The following is a 13,981-nucleotide window of genomic DNA, read 5'->3' on the forward strand; positions in this document are numbered from 1 at the left end:
CACATTTGTTGTGTATTATTATATGGATCCTTGTTACTTTACTGGAGGGGATGTGGGTAGGTCCGTTTAGATTTTAAATGTTTTTAAATGTCTGTTTCTCCCTGCTTTGCCTTTGTGTATGGTGAGGTGTTATAAATAATAAAGATTATTACATTAAGTTGATCCCACTTTGTGCATATTCTTTTTTCCTTTTGTGTTTTGTTTAGTGCCCATATAATAGTTCCAACTACAGTGCTCATATAATAGTGCCAACTACATTGCTCATATACATTGCTACATTGCCCATATAATAGTGCCGACTACATTGCTCATATACATTGCCCATATAATAGTGCCGACTACATTGCCCATATAATAGTGCCGACCACAGTGCTCATATAATAGTGCCGACTACATTGCCCATATAATAGTGCCGACCACAGTGCTCATATAATAGTGCCAACTACTTCTCCATTACCTGCATATAGGAACGCCAGTACAGTATGTACAATGGTGTCTGTACACAAGACCCGCTAGTGCCTGACATAGAGCCCACGTGATAGTTGCCTCGGTGCCCCTATAATATAGAGCGACTTGGAACGCTCTGGTCATTCAGACATGATCTGCTTATTCCTTTTATCTATAGTTCATGCTTACCGCTTGTCTCCTCAGCCTCTGCACTGTCCCACATCCATGCTTTACACTGCAGCCCTGCCTGGTTAGATTGGCTGCTGCCTAGTGAGCAGAAGCCTACCGGAAAAAATGATGCCATTTACTTACATACTGAGGCGCCACCTGGTGTACAACTCTGAAGAGGTGAATGCTGGTGGTCACACATGCTCAGTCACTCTCCTCCCCGCCAGGTCTCTGCACAGTGATCTTTCATTTACTGCAGGACAGTCAATAGGAATAGTTTTCTGCCTGCTTGTCAGGACCAGAGCAGAGAGAGCCTCTGCAGTATAATATTAGAATAGCTGAAAAGACTCTTTCTGTAGGGGAAATAAGAAAGAACCATATTGTTAGCTTCCAGAGGGGGAAGGAGACTGATTCTGTTAGAATAATACTGAAAACTACTTCTAGTTATAGCCTTTTTTTTTACTTTTCGATCCCCTTTAACTTTGGACTTTCAGTAATGGACATCTCAACCCCCACTATAATCTTTGTGCCCCGCCATTAACACTTTGATTAGTTATTTACTGGAGCTCTGGGGGCAAGTTACTGGATGGAACCTTACAGGCAATGCTCCATGGGAAAAGAATCTGCATATTAGCAAAGCGAGCAAGTCCCATACGCCATTGATGCCACCTAGTGGACAAAAAATTGTCAAATCCATCGTATTTTGCTGAGACTTTTTAAAGTGTGGAAAATGCCCGAATCCAAGATTTAGTAGGAGCTGATGGCTATTGGCTATAGTGGTGCGGTAAAGGGTTAAGTCATGCATATCCTGTAACATTCATTTACGCCGTCCGTGAAGTTTCACAAGACTATGTCTGTAATGTACATTAAAAATCTCATTTCCAGCTTTTCCGGTCTAAGCCTCCGTTCGATGACTCCCATCATCCTATATCAGTGTAATAACCCTTCGCTAGCGGATTAGGTGCGTTCAGCGAATCCCATCCAGATGTGACTGATGAGCAGTGCAGGGGTTAATGTAAGGAGCTTAGTGGGAAGCTGCTGCCGCTGCTTTCACACTGCTGTCCTCAGTCTGTGGAGATGTGAGATCTGGTAATGAGCGCCGCAGCTGCTGGATGGGGAATTAACCTCTTCCTGGACTATCCTGCGGGCTGCCGGCCAATGAGCCACGGTGCAAGAACCATGGGATGCAGGATCCAACTATGATGTCAATTATAGCAGCCGTCTCCTCATGTGGGACAAAGTGGTCTTTGGGGTTCTGAGGCCCAGGTATTGGCCCCATGGAGGTGCCACCTCTTTGACGTGTCCTACAGAACCTGTATTGATTATATGGGAGAAAGTGGCCTTTTGAGGTTCTCAAGTCTTAGTATTGTCTCCATGGAGGTGCCACCTCTTTGATGTGTCCTACAGAACATGTATTGATTATTTGAGACAAAGTGGCCCTTTGGGGTTCTCACGTCCTGGTATTGTCCCCATGGATGTGCCACCTCTTTGACGTGTCCTACAGAAGCTATGTTGATTATATGGGACAAAGTGGTCTTTTGGGGTTCTCAGGTCCTGGTATTGTACCCATGGAGGTGCCACCTCTTTGATGTGGCCTTTTGAGGTTATCAGGTCTTGGTGTTGTCTCCATGGAGGTGCCACCGCTTTGATGTGTCCTACAGAACATGTATTGATTATTTGAGACAAAGTGGCCCTTTGGGGTTCTCAGGTCCTGGTATTGTCCTTATGGATGTGCCACCTCTTTGACGTGTCCTACAGAAGCTATGTTGATTATATGGGACAAAGTGGTCTTTTGGGGTTCTCAGGTCCTGGTATTGTACCCATGGAGGTGCCACCTCTTTGATGTGTCCTACAGAACATGTATTGATTATTTGGGACAAAGTGGCCTTTTGAGGTTCTCAGGTCCTGGTACTGTCCCCATGGAGGTGCCACCTCTTTGATGTGTCCTACAGAAGCTATGTTGATTATATTGGACAAAGTGGCCTTTTGGGTTCTCAGGTCCTGGTATTGTCCCGATGGAGGTGCCACCTCTTTGACGTATCCTACAGAAGTTATGTTGATTATATGAGTAAAAGTGGCCCTTTGGGGTTCTCAGGTCCTGGTATTGTCCCTATAGAGGTGCCACCTCTTTGACATGTCCTACAGAAGCTATGTTGATTATATGGGACAAAGTGACCTTTTGGGGTTCTCAGGTCCTAGTATTGTCCCCCATGGAGGTGCCACCTCTTTGACGTGTCCTACAGAAGTTATGTTGATTTTATGGGTAAAAGTGGCCTTTTGGGGTTCCAAGGTCCTGGTATTGTCTCCATGGAGGTGCCAACTTTTTGATGCGTCCCACAGAACCTGTATTGATTATATGCAACAAAGTGATCTTTTGAGGTTCTCAGGTCCTGGTATTGTCCCCATGGAGGTACCACCTCTTTGACGTGTCCTACAGAACATGTATTGATTATATGGGGCAATGTAGTCTTTTGGGGTTCTCAGGTCATGGTATTGTCCTCATGAAGGGCCGCCTCTTTGTTGTCTCTTACAGAACCTGCATTGATAATATGAGACAAAGTGGCCCTTTGGAGTTTTCAGGCCCCGGTATTGTCCCCATGGAGATGCCACCTCTCTGACATCTCTTCCAGAAGCCATATTGATTGTCACTCAGCTTTCCCAAAAAACATATATCAATCAGACTGATGACTGTGGGGGGCTGCAGGCCAATCAGTCATGTTGCTAAAATTATAAATTAGGAGCTGCAGTCCCTATAGAAGACCCCCAGTGTGATGTCAACTATAGCATTAGTCTCATGGGACAAAGTGGCCTTTTGGGGTTCTCAGGTCACCATATTGTCCCCATGGAGGTGCCACCTATTTGACATCTCCTACAAAAGCCGTATTGATTGTCACCCAGCTTTCCCAGAAACAGATATCAGTGAGACTGATGACTACGAGGGGGCAGGGTCGTCTAATAGATTAAGGGGGTCTTTTGCATTGTACATGAGCAGTTGTGTAATTCCCCCGCCATGTGCTGAGCCAGGCTAATTGAGCGACTTTCCGACCTTGTGCACAGGGAGATCTGTCATTATTCCAGCCTGCCTTGTTTATCCTCGGAGAATATGAGGCTGCCCCGAAGGTGGGGAGGGTGGGCTCGCTGTCACTTCTTCATCACTAAGGTCAGCGGAGCTGCAGCTGCAGCAGAACCTCACCTGTCCATCAACATCCTCCCTGCATTATACATCAGCTCCATGACTGAGGGACATCAGATTTTATTGGGACCCCACAGTAATGTGGGGCTGGCCACTCGGGGTAACACCTCTCCATATTCTATTTTAGGGCGTATGGATGTGATAGAGGGGGAAGGGTGTGACCCCCACTTACTAGATGGGTGATGGGGGTTCTGCAAAAGATCATACCCGGAAGACTGGGTGTGCCATGAATTTAATTCTATGGGCACCATGTAATAAAATATGGTCAAGCAATGAGTAGATTAACATCCAGGGTATTTTTCCATGGTAGATTTGGCAAAATATGGTCTGCGGGTTTCACCCTTTGCAATGAAAATATTAAATCTGCATCGAAATCTGCACAGAATTTACTATGTCCAAATCTGCGGCAGAAAAATACGCCGTTTATATCATTCTCTAATTTTTTTTTCAGCTTAATTTGTCATTTTAGTCCACGACGATGTTTATAAGAATAGTAATAATGTCATTTTATATTTGATAAACAATGACAACATATTAAATATAAATAATGCTAAATAATAAATATATAACAATAAATACAATTAGATAAATAATAAAGTTACATCATTATAGGAAAAAAAATACAAACATGAAAAAAATATTGCATAAAAAAATATATGAAATATTGAAAATAATTCATAAGAATAATGAAAAGGAATGCAAATGATAAGGAATGCTGGTAAATAATGAAAAAGCAGAAAACACGGGAACAATAGTAATAAAGTATCACTGACGATGCAGGATCCTATAGGCTGAGGATGGCACTCCTGGCTGGCACATGTGTCTGCATGGTGACAGTCCCCAGCTGCCCTCACCTTTAGGGGATGAGACAATGTGAGAACACATGTTCTCACCTGAGCCCCCCTGGGGGCGGTAGAGGGCAGACTGATTTAGGGTGAGGTTGGAGAGGGGTTAGTGCCCCAATACTCTACCCTCCATGCAGAGGTGTCCTGCTCTTAAAGCTGCACCTCTCCAGCAGCTGCAGCAGCATCCCCCTCCTCCTCCTCTGTGCCCACCTCCCCTAGCTCTCCTCCTCTCCTCCCTCCCTCACCCCTAGTTGTGCTTTCTCTCCTCCCTCCTGGTACATGAGTACAAGTTTCCTGCTCAGTTCTGTTAAGGCTTTGCTGGGATGAGGAGTGAATGCTTTCCCTACTGCAAAGAGCTTAAACTCCAAGTTACCCCCATCCCCCCATCCTGATCCAATATCCCCCCCAGTACCACCACCTCTAACATCACCTGAACTCACTGGATCAAGAAGAAGAACCTTTTTTTTGGATTGTTCTGGATTTACCAACCCTTGGATTGTACTCATCAGGGCACACACCCTGCCCACTTACATCCCACCTGGAGCCCCCTACCATCTTTGGATATACACCTTTTTGGCTCTCAGAGGGGGGACCTCTTACCCCTTCCTCCACCCCCCTTATTATTACTTTGGGATTTCATGTAAAAGTGGAAGTGAGCGATGCTTTTGGGAAGCCAGGATTCCGTTAAATTAAGGTAAGGACACCATTGTCACTAGATGGGTGCCCATCACCCTGTAGGGTCACTCCCTGGAGGTCTTATAGGTCCCACTCTTTTTTGGTGATCAGGCACCCAGTGTTTGGGGTACCATCAGCCATAGAACTAAGAGGAAGGGCTGGGTACCTTTAACTCCAATGGTGCCAGGTGGCACCTGTTCCATTTTGCACCAAGCTTTTGGGGTGGATTAGGACTTTTAACCCTTATACTGCTGTGTGACACCTAAGTGGATCATCATCAAGTGCTATTGGACGATTGGGTGAGTGCGAGCGTTTAACCCTTGTGTTTGAGTTACCATCACCCAATATTATGCGACCATAGTAGTAGTATATATGATTTGGAGTTTTTGGGGTACCATTATCAAAAGCTGGCAATCAGCTAGGGTGGGTAAGGTCTGTTAACACTAGGGGTGCTGAGTTGCACCTTTGTTTTTGGGTTGCCACCATCATGGAAAGCTGTGGATCTGGTAGGGTGGGTAAAGTTCTCTTGATGGCACCTGGTGTTCAAAGGTGTCTCAAGTCCCTAATAGGTGCTCCTGGGTGGGCAACTCTAGTTTGGGGGGGGGTATCTTTCTTTTTAACCCTTTACAGAAAGAACCCTGAAGTCTCAGGGTTGGACATGGATCATTAACCCTTTCGATTCATGGCATGACCAGGGGAGGTGACAATTGATACGAATGTGGAAGGAGATAGAATGTTGGTTCGTTGAAGATGATACATTGTATCTTGTTATTGGGAAGGGAGGTCATTAATTGGTTAATAGAGCGTCATCATTGCCAGTAAAGGGTCTGGGATTTGATGTAAGCCTTAAGTTAACTTATTTAGCATGCACATATGTTGTACCCCAGCAAAGGCACATCAGGAACCAATTCCCTCTCCCCAGCCCTGTTCAAGTCTTCAGCCTGTTTTTCACTTTTAACAAACACATCTCTTCCTAATTTGGGCACAGGCAATCATTATAAGCCTTCATCTAACAGGGCAACGGCCAAAAGCAGCTTGGGATATATTGTATGTATAGTATATGTCTACTGTACATTGGCCGTCTGTAAACTGTATACATTACATAGCTCGCCTGTGCATACTCAGCGCTGTTCAGACAGCATGCGCTATATGATCTATAGGGTCATTATAAATATATGACCGTATTATGTACACAGGTATACACTCTGTATCGCATCTGCCCATACATCATGTGTACATTGTATATGCTGCGCCGTATATTCATATTTCATAGCGATATTCTTTGTATACATTACACATTGTCTCTGTCTGGGCAAAGATACTGGATAATATATGGGAGGGATTGTATATACATCCCTTGGTGCTGTATACTGTGGCCAATGAGATATTCTGAGCCTAGCAACCTCTAAGTAGGGTACGGGGTCGGTATATTGGCCACATGTCTATACCCTTTAAGGACCACTTGTGATGGGCACCATATGCTCAAGGCTTATTAGAGGGAATGATTACATTTCTATAGACATTAAGCTTCCCAAAGTGGAAGGTGCTCCTGCCAGGCAGGAATTGGCATGACTATCAGGGAGTGCCCGCTGCCAGACAAAGAGCCTCAGATACTTTTCTTTTTGCCATGCAGAAATCATTTTCATTCATCAGATGCAGAAAATCCCTTTGAATTAATAGTAATTTGAGGACAGCATGATGGGCATGGCATATGTCTCCTATGGAGGGCGCCCCATTATACCACCCATATGGGTTATTACATTACAGGCTTCCTTGCACTTCTCCCAATTGTACTGTCTCATCTGTGGGATCCCTCAATAATCTCTCCCATTGTCTTCTTTCTGCCCTTGTCTTGTTACGTTCCTTGAAATGTATGGTCCTCCCTACCACCTCTTTCTTCTTTGTACCATCTGTTTATTATTGATATGTATTTTCTTGACATTTTCTACTTTCCTTATTCTTCTTGCTGGATTTTAATGCTTGGTCAATGCTGATTTTGGACACAGTTTAGGAAATTGCAGGTTCTTCTTGGTAGAACGGTGAAGCTTTCTCAATGGGGGAGGGTGGACCAAGAATTTTCAGAAACCTTGGCTTGGCTCGTGATTTAAGGTGTCAGTTACTCTTTTCTCCACTCATAATATGCATCTCCCATAATGTCCCTCAACTAAAGATGAGGAACCTTACTCTAGAAAAAAAAGATGGAATCCTTAAGTCTTCTTTCCTTTCAGTCATTTCATCTTATTGATTACAAATATTAGTTTAGGTGAACACCAACATGGACACCAGTACAGATTCCCTAAGTAGTCCACTCTTGAAGGGCAAATCCACCATTAGTCATGAACTACTTGCAGGAACTGTAATGGTCTTCACCTTCCTAGCATCAGCTTCGGTGAAGACCATTACAGGTTCTGTACATAGTCCACTCCTGAAGTGCAAATCTACTTTGATGAGGAAGCTTAAAGAACTTTTTATCATACAATAAAAATAAGGAATCCTCAATTCTTCTTTGCTTTCACCCTCTTCCTTATCAAAATCAGCTTAAGTGAAGACCAACATGGACACCATTATAGGTCCTCTAACTAATCTGCTCCCGAAGAGTAAATCTACCTTTAGTCATAGACTTCTTACAGAACCTCTAATGGTCTTCAACTTCCTATCATCAGCTTGGGTGAAGGCCTTTACAGGTCCTATATGTAGTCTACTCCTGAAGGGCAAATCTACCTTTAGTCATGGACTTCTTACAGGATCTCAAATGGTCTTCACCTTCCTAAAATCAGTTTGGGTGAAGGCCTTTACAGGTCCTGTATGTAGTCTACTCCTAAAGGGCAACTCTACCTTTAGACATGGACTTCTTACAGGAACTCAAATGGTCTTCACCTTCCTAAAATCAGCTTGGGTGAAGGCCTTTACAGGTCCTGTATGTAGTCTACTCCTGAAGGGCAACTCTACCTTTAGACATGGACTTCTTACAGGACCTCAAATGGTCTTCACCTTCCTAAAATCAGTTTGAGTGAAGGCCTTTACAGGTCCTGTATGTAATCTACTCCTGAAGGGCAAATCTACCTTTAGTCATGGACTTCTTACAGGACCTCAAATGGTCTTCACCTTCTAAAAATCAGTTTGAGTGAAGGCCTTTACAGGTCCTGTATGTAGTATACTCCTGAAGGGCAAATCTACCTTTAGTAGTCTAGTCTGAAGACTTTTTCTTATCCCTTTCACCCTCGTGATTACTATTATTGGTTTGAGTGAAGACCATTAAGGTCATCTCTTCAGGTTTCCTGGAGGGCAAATTGTTGTACAAAACAGAATTTGCCATTAAGAAAGTTGAATCTAACCTACCATGGGAGTGGGGATAACAGCCATAATTATATTGATCCATCTTTTCCATGTATGAGTAAGATGAAGACTTCTTGAGCTTTCCTGGTGTTTTTAGGAGGAGATGTTCTTTGGGTGGTCGATGAAGAAAGGTCCATATACCTTAGATTAAATGCAATGATAATAGATGATTTCAATCAGCAAGTTTTGGACGTTTGAAATTTAATTGGCCATTAGTCGGGCTAAAGATCTTTTTTTTGAAGAGTATTTGCTAAAAGATCCTTCATCCTTATGGCCAATGATGACTAAAGTATGCAGAGCTACCTCGCCAAAATGATCCTTCACCAGCCGATCGTTCGATGAACAATTGTTCAACTATCAACCTACTTCCATGAAATGTGTTTGGCCACCTTCATCAAATGAAACATGATAAACGTTAACCGTCGAGTCTTTTATTGACGATTATGAAACTCTTTATGGGTTGACCACTCTGTAGACCTCAATGTTTTTCTGTGCTCCTCTTCTTCAGGTGCCGTTTGCTATCATGACTGATGGCGAGAGAAGAGAGCCTTTCCAGCCGCTGGCCGGAGATGATATCAGGGTTCCTATACCCCCCATGCCACCGGCAGGGGACCCTGGTGAAGATGAGGACGGGGGAAGTGCGGAGAAATCAGCTGTGGGAAGTTTGGGCTCAGGAGCATCTTCGAGCAGGAGTCGGGAACATGGTCAGGGCTCTGAGGAAGGTGAACAGGTCCCTTATCCAGCATTGGCTCCCACTGTATTCTTCTGGCTTAAGCAGACCACCCGTCCACGGAGCTGGTGTCTGAGACTGGTCTGTAACCCATATCCTTTCCTGGAAATAATGTAACGCTCTGCAACATCCCTCATCCTCTCACGTAGGAGAAGGGACCTGGTAGGAAATTGGTGATGATGAAGGTTTCTCTAATTCATCTGCTTCAAAGTTGCTTTTGCTTTCTTTGGATCAAAGTTTCCAACAGGGGGAGCAGGCCGACTGCTGAAATCGAAAAAACAGATGCAGCAGAGCTGAAATTGTCACTTAACTCTTTGAAGCTGTGTCATTTCTATGTTGCGATAGGTGTCTGATATAAGCTCACCCTACATTAGTCTGACAAATTCAGCCCTGCTACATCTGGGATGGTGAAAGCTCGAGACAAGACAATTGGGCCTGGATGCGGATTGGAGAGAACAAGGCTTGTTCTGGTGACTTCCTGGGGCCATGGTTGGGACTAGGCGTGAGTTTATGTAATCTGAGGTCTGGTCCTGGACCTCGAAAGTGAATCTCCAGAGGATCCGCGCTCTGTAGTGATAACGGAGGAGGAGAAACTTGTTCAGATCAGATGGATCTTGTTCTTCTGTTGATTGTCCTTGTGGACTCTTTGATGTGTGAAAGTTCTAGGTTGATGGGACTGAATTTATGGATAAAGGGAGGAGGCCAAGGATGGAAGAGATTGTGGGGATCTCTGTTATCTAACTACCGTATCTATGTATCTTTATCTATTAGATATCTATTATCTGTCTACAGCAGTGTTCTCCAACTCCAGTCCTCAAGGCCCACCAACAGGTCATGTTTTCAGGATTTCCTTTGTATTACACAGGTGATGGAATTATTGCCTGTGTTATTGAGGAACACTGGTCTACAGTATCTATCTATTATCTATCTATCTATTATCTACAGTATCTATCATCTATCTATCATCTATGTATCTATATATCTATATATTATCTATCTATTATCTATCTTATCTACAGTATCTATCATATATCTATTATCTATCTATCTATCTATTATCTATCTGTTTATTATCTATCTACCGTATCTATTATCTATCTATTATGTATCTATCATCTATCTATTATCTATTATTATCTATCTATCTATCTATCTATTATCTATCTATCTTTTATATATCTATTAACTATCTATTATCTATCTATATTTCTATCCACTATCTTCTATCTATCTATCTATCTATCTATCTATCTATCTATCTATCTATCTTCTATCTATCTATCTATCTATCTATCTATCTATCTATCTATCTATCTTCTATCTATCTATCTATCTATCTATCTGTTAATTCTCTATCTATCTATCTATCTATCTATCTATTAATTCTCCTATCTATCTATCTATCTATCTCTCTATCTATCTATTAATTCTCTATCTTCCGTCCATATAAATCTTCACCGTCATGGACTCTATGTCCCTAGATATCCTCGTCGCGGCTCTCTCTGGAGTGGTTTTCTATGACGTGCTGCTGTGATGAGCAGATATTATATGGTGCTGTGTACGGATTGTTACGGTGTGACCCGCACTTCTCACCCTGCATCTGATATATACGCAGCAGAGCTGTGTTTGCCACGTGCACTGGATGGTTAGTATCATAGGCGCAGCCTCGATCCCCTATGATAGACCTAGCTCAGCCGCTCAGACTGTCCCACAGCGTTGCCCGGCGTGGCTGCGGAGGCTGTACGTACAGATATACTATATGGAGACGGATGCCACGCGCAGTCAGCGGGGGACATTGTGCAGCCGTGCCAGCGGTGCCGGATATTTTCGATCTGCGCTGCCGGGTAATCACTGGGAGATAATGAATGTCATGTACACAGCTCGCAGGCTGGCGATAACTCTCGTCCGCTGCCTTGTATATAAGAGGTGGCCGGGAGACACAACTTTTTCCATGGTATGATAGTGATTTAGTAGGAGCGATGCCGAGCGGTTTCCTAATTGTGTTAGCGATGGCTGGCGGGACGCTCTACACCATTAACCATGCCGTCTCCTCTGCCCCTTTAAACCGCGTGACATCATTAAGTCACCGGTGCCCATATCGCCATATTAGGCAATAGCCAGCGGCCGGTGGGGTACAGCCGAGAGGCTACGGATGCTTTGTAGCGTCTCGTGGATGCAGGAAGGAGCAGCCCCCTGCTCGGTGCGCGGAGCAGCCAGGGATTGTATATAGAGCGCTGTCTTTTATACACATGGATGGACCGTCTGCTTGTCTGCTCCACAGAAATCCAGGAAACATTTCTGCTGATTGATGGCCTGTTCTGATCCAGACTTTGCATGCAAAGACCCCATTCCCCTCCTCAGATCCTGTCTTCTCCATCCTGTCCTGGCGATGTGTGAAAGCGACGGGACAGGCGCAGTTCGGGGTGACGCTGGGGGAAATGGAGCCATATAGCAACGATAAAAATGAGACCCCTCTCTTCAGCTGCCTCACCAGCCCTCGCCTGACTGCCCCCTCTATTACACCAGACCCGTGTGCAGGTGCTCAGCCAAGACCACCCTAGAATTAGTCCCCTTTCTGCAGATAATACTGCCACAGCGTTCTCACATTATACCGCTATATAGATCACACATAATACAGCCATATAGATCACACATAATACTGACATAGTGTTCTCACATAATACCGCCATATAGATCACACATAAGACCACCATACAGATCTCACAAAATACCGCCATATAGATCTCACATAACACTGCCATATAGATCTCACATAATACCATCATATATATCACACATAATACCGTCTTATAGATCACACATAATACCGCCATATAGATCACATCACACATAATGCCGCCATATATATTACACATAATACCGTCATATAGATCACACATAATACCATCATATAGATCACACATAACATCTTATATATCACACATAATACCACCATATATGTCACATAATACCACCATATAGATCACACATAATATTGTCAAATAGATCACCATAATATCGTCACTTAGATCACACATAATACCGCCATATAGATCACACATATAACCGCCAAATAGATCACACATAATACCGTCATATAGATAACACATAATACCTTCATATAGATCACACATAATGCCGTCATATAGATCATACATAATACCGTCATATAGATCGCACACAATACCTTCCTATAGATCATACACAATACCACCATGTAGATCACACATAATACCGGCATATAAATCACACATAATATCATCATGTAGATCACACATAATATTGTCATATATGTCACACATAAAACAGTCACATAGATCACAGGTAATATTGTCATATATGTCACACATAATACCGCCATGTAGATCACACATGATACCACCATATATATTACACATAATACCACCATATAATTGTCACATAATACTGCCACATAGATCAAACATAATCACACAATATAGTTCTCATATAATACCATCATATAGTTCTCACATTATACCACCATACTGATCAAACATAATACCACCATACAGATCACATATAATACCTTCATAAAGATCACACATAATGCCATCATATAGATCACACATAATACTTGGTGGCATCATGTGTGGTCTATATGGCAGTGCTATGTAAAAAATATATATGGCGGCATCAAGTGTGATCCATATGGCAGTATTATATGATAAATGTATATGGCGGCATTATGTGCCATCTATATGGCAGTATTATGTATAACATATATATGGCAGCATCATGTGTGGTCTATATGACAGTATTGTTGGTATTATGTGAGAGCTATTTGACAGTCTTGATTGAGACCTATATGGCATTATTATGTGAGCACTTATATGGCAGCATAATGCGTGATCTTTATGGCAGTATTATGTGTGAACTATGTAGCAGTATTACGTGAGTAATATAAAGCTGCATTATGTGTGAACTATATGGCTGTATTATATGAGAGGTATCTGATGGATTAACGATAGAGCAGTATTACATGTGTCAATTAAGGATTTGGGGGATATTGTAACTTATTAGTGTGGGCTGTATATGGCAGTATTATATTTGCACTCTGTGGCGGGATTATGTGAGAACGATATGGCGGTATTATATGTGCTTTTCTTCAGCAGATTATAGTACCAGACGTGCATGTACGATTTTAAATCCGATCCATAAGCTGCAGGACTTTTACCCACGGATATTAACCTGCGTTGCGCATTTCTGTTGTAGACGATATTTTTTTCGTTCAGACTTTTTAGAAAGCCGTCTGACACTTGTTGCCCCCAGCTTGCCCCGACCATGCGCCCAGCTGATCCCAACAGCGGTCAGGGATCTAAACCTCATCGGCAGTAGCCGGATTAATCCTCATCATCCTGACCGGGAGTTCGGATCTGATTTCAAAGCAAAAAAGATTCAGCTGCCCGGGCCGGGTGTGAGGAGACCACAGCCAGGAACGGGAAACATCCTTAGAGGAAAGCCCGTATCTGGCTGGTGTTTGGTAGCTTTAAACTGGTGCTGGATGATGATATCGCTAATCCAGGACTGGAGTAATCACAAATCGTTGTCTTCAAGATCCCATAAACT

At 43.1% G+C, this 13,981-nt stretch overlaps 1 protein-coding gene across 1 annotated transcript in view; it reads left to right on the top strand.

Annotated features, from left to right (window-relative positions):
* Positions 1-4,962: 4,962 nt before the first annotated feature.
* The window catches only part of CACNA1H (calcium voltage-gated channel subunit alpha1 H), a 391,999-nt gene continuing 382,980 nt past the window's right edge, over positions 4,963-13,981 (top strand). Inside the window, exons 1-2 of the mRNA XM_069734647.1 lie at positions 4,963-5,347; positions 9,173-9,486. Of these exons, the coding sequence (XP_069590748.1) occupies positions 9,188-9,486 (299 nt within the window). The 5' untranslated portion in view covers positions 4,963-5,347; positions 9,173-9,187. The remainder of the gene's footprint in view (positions 5,348-9,172; positions 9,487-13,981) is intronic.

Source organism: Ranitomeya imitator, chromosome 7, assembly GCF_032444005.1.
Source record: "Ranitomeya imitator isolate aRanImi1 chromosome 7, aRanImi1.pri, whole genome shotgun sequence".
Lineage (NCBI taxonomy): Eukaryota > Metazoa > Chordata > Amphibia > Anura > Dendrobatidae > Ranitomeya > Ranitomeya imitator.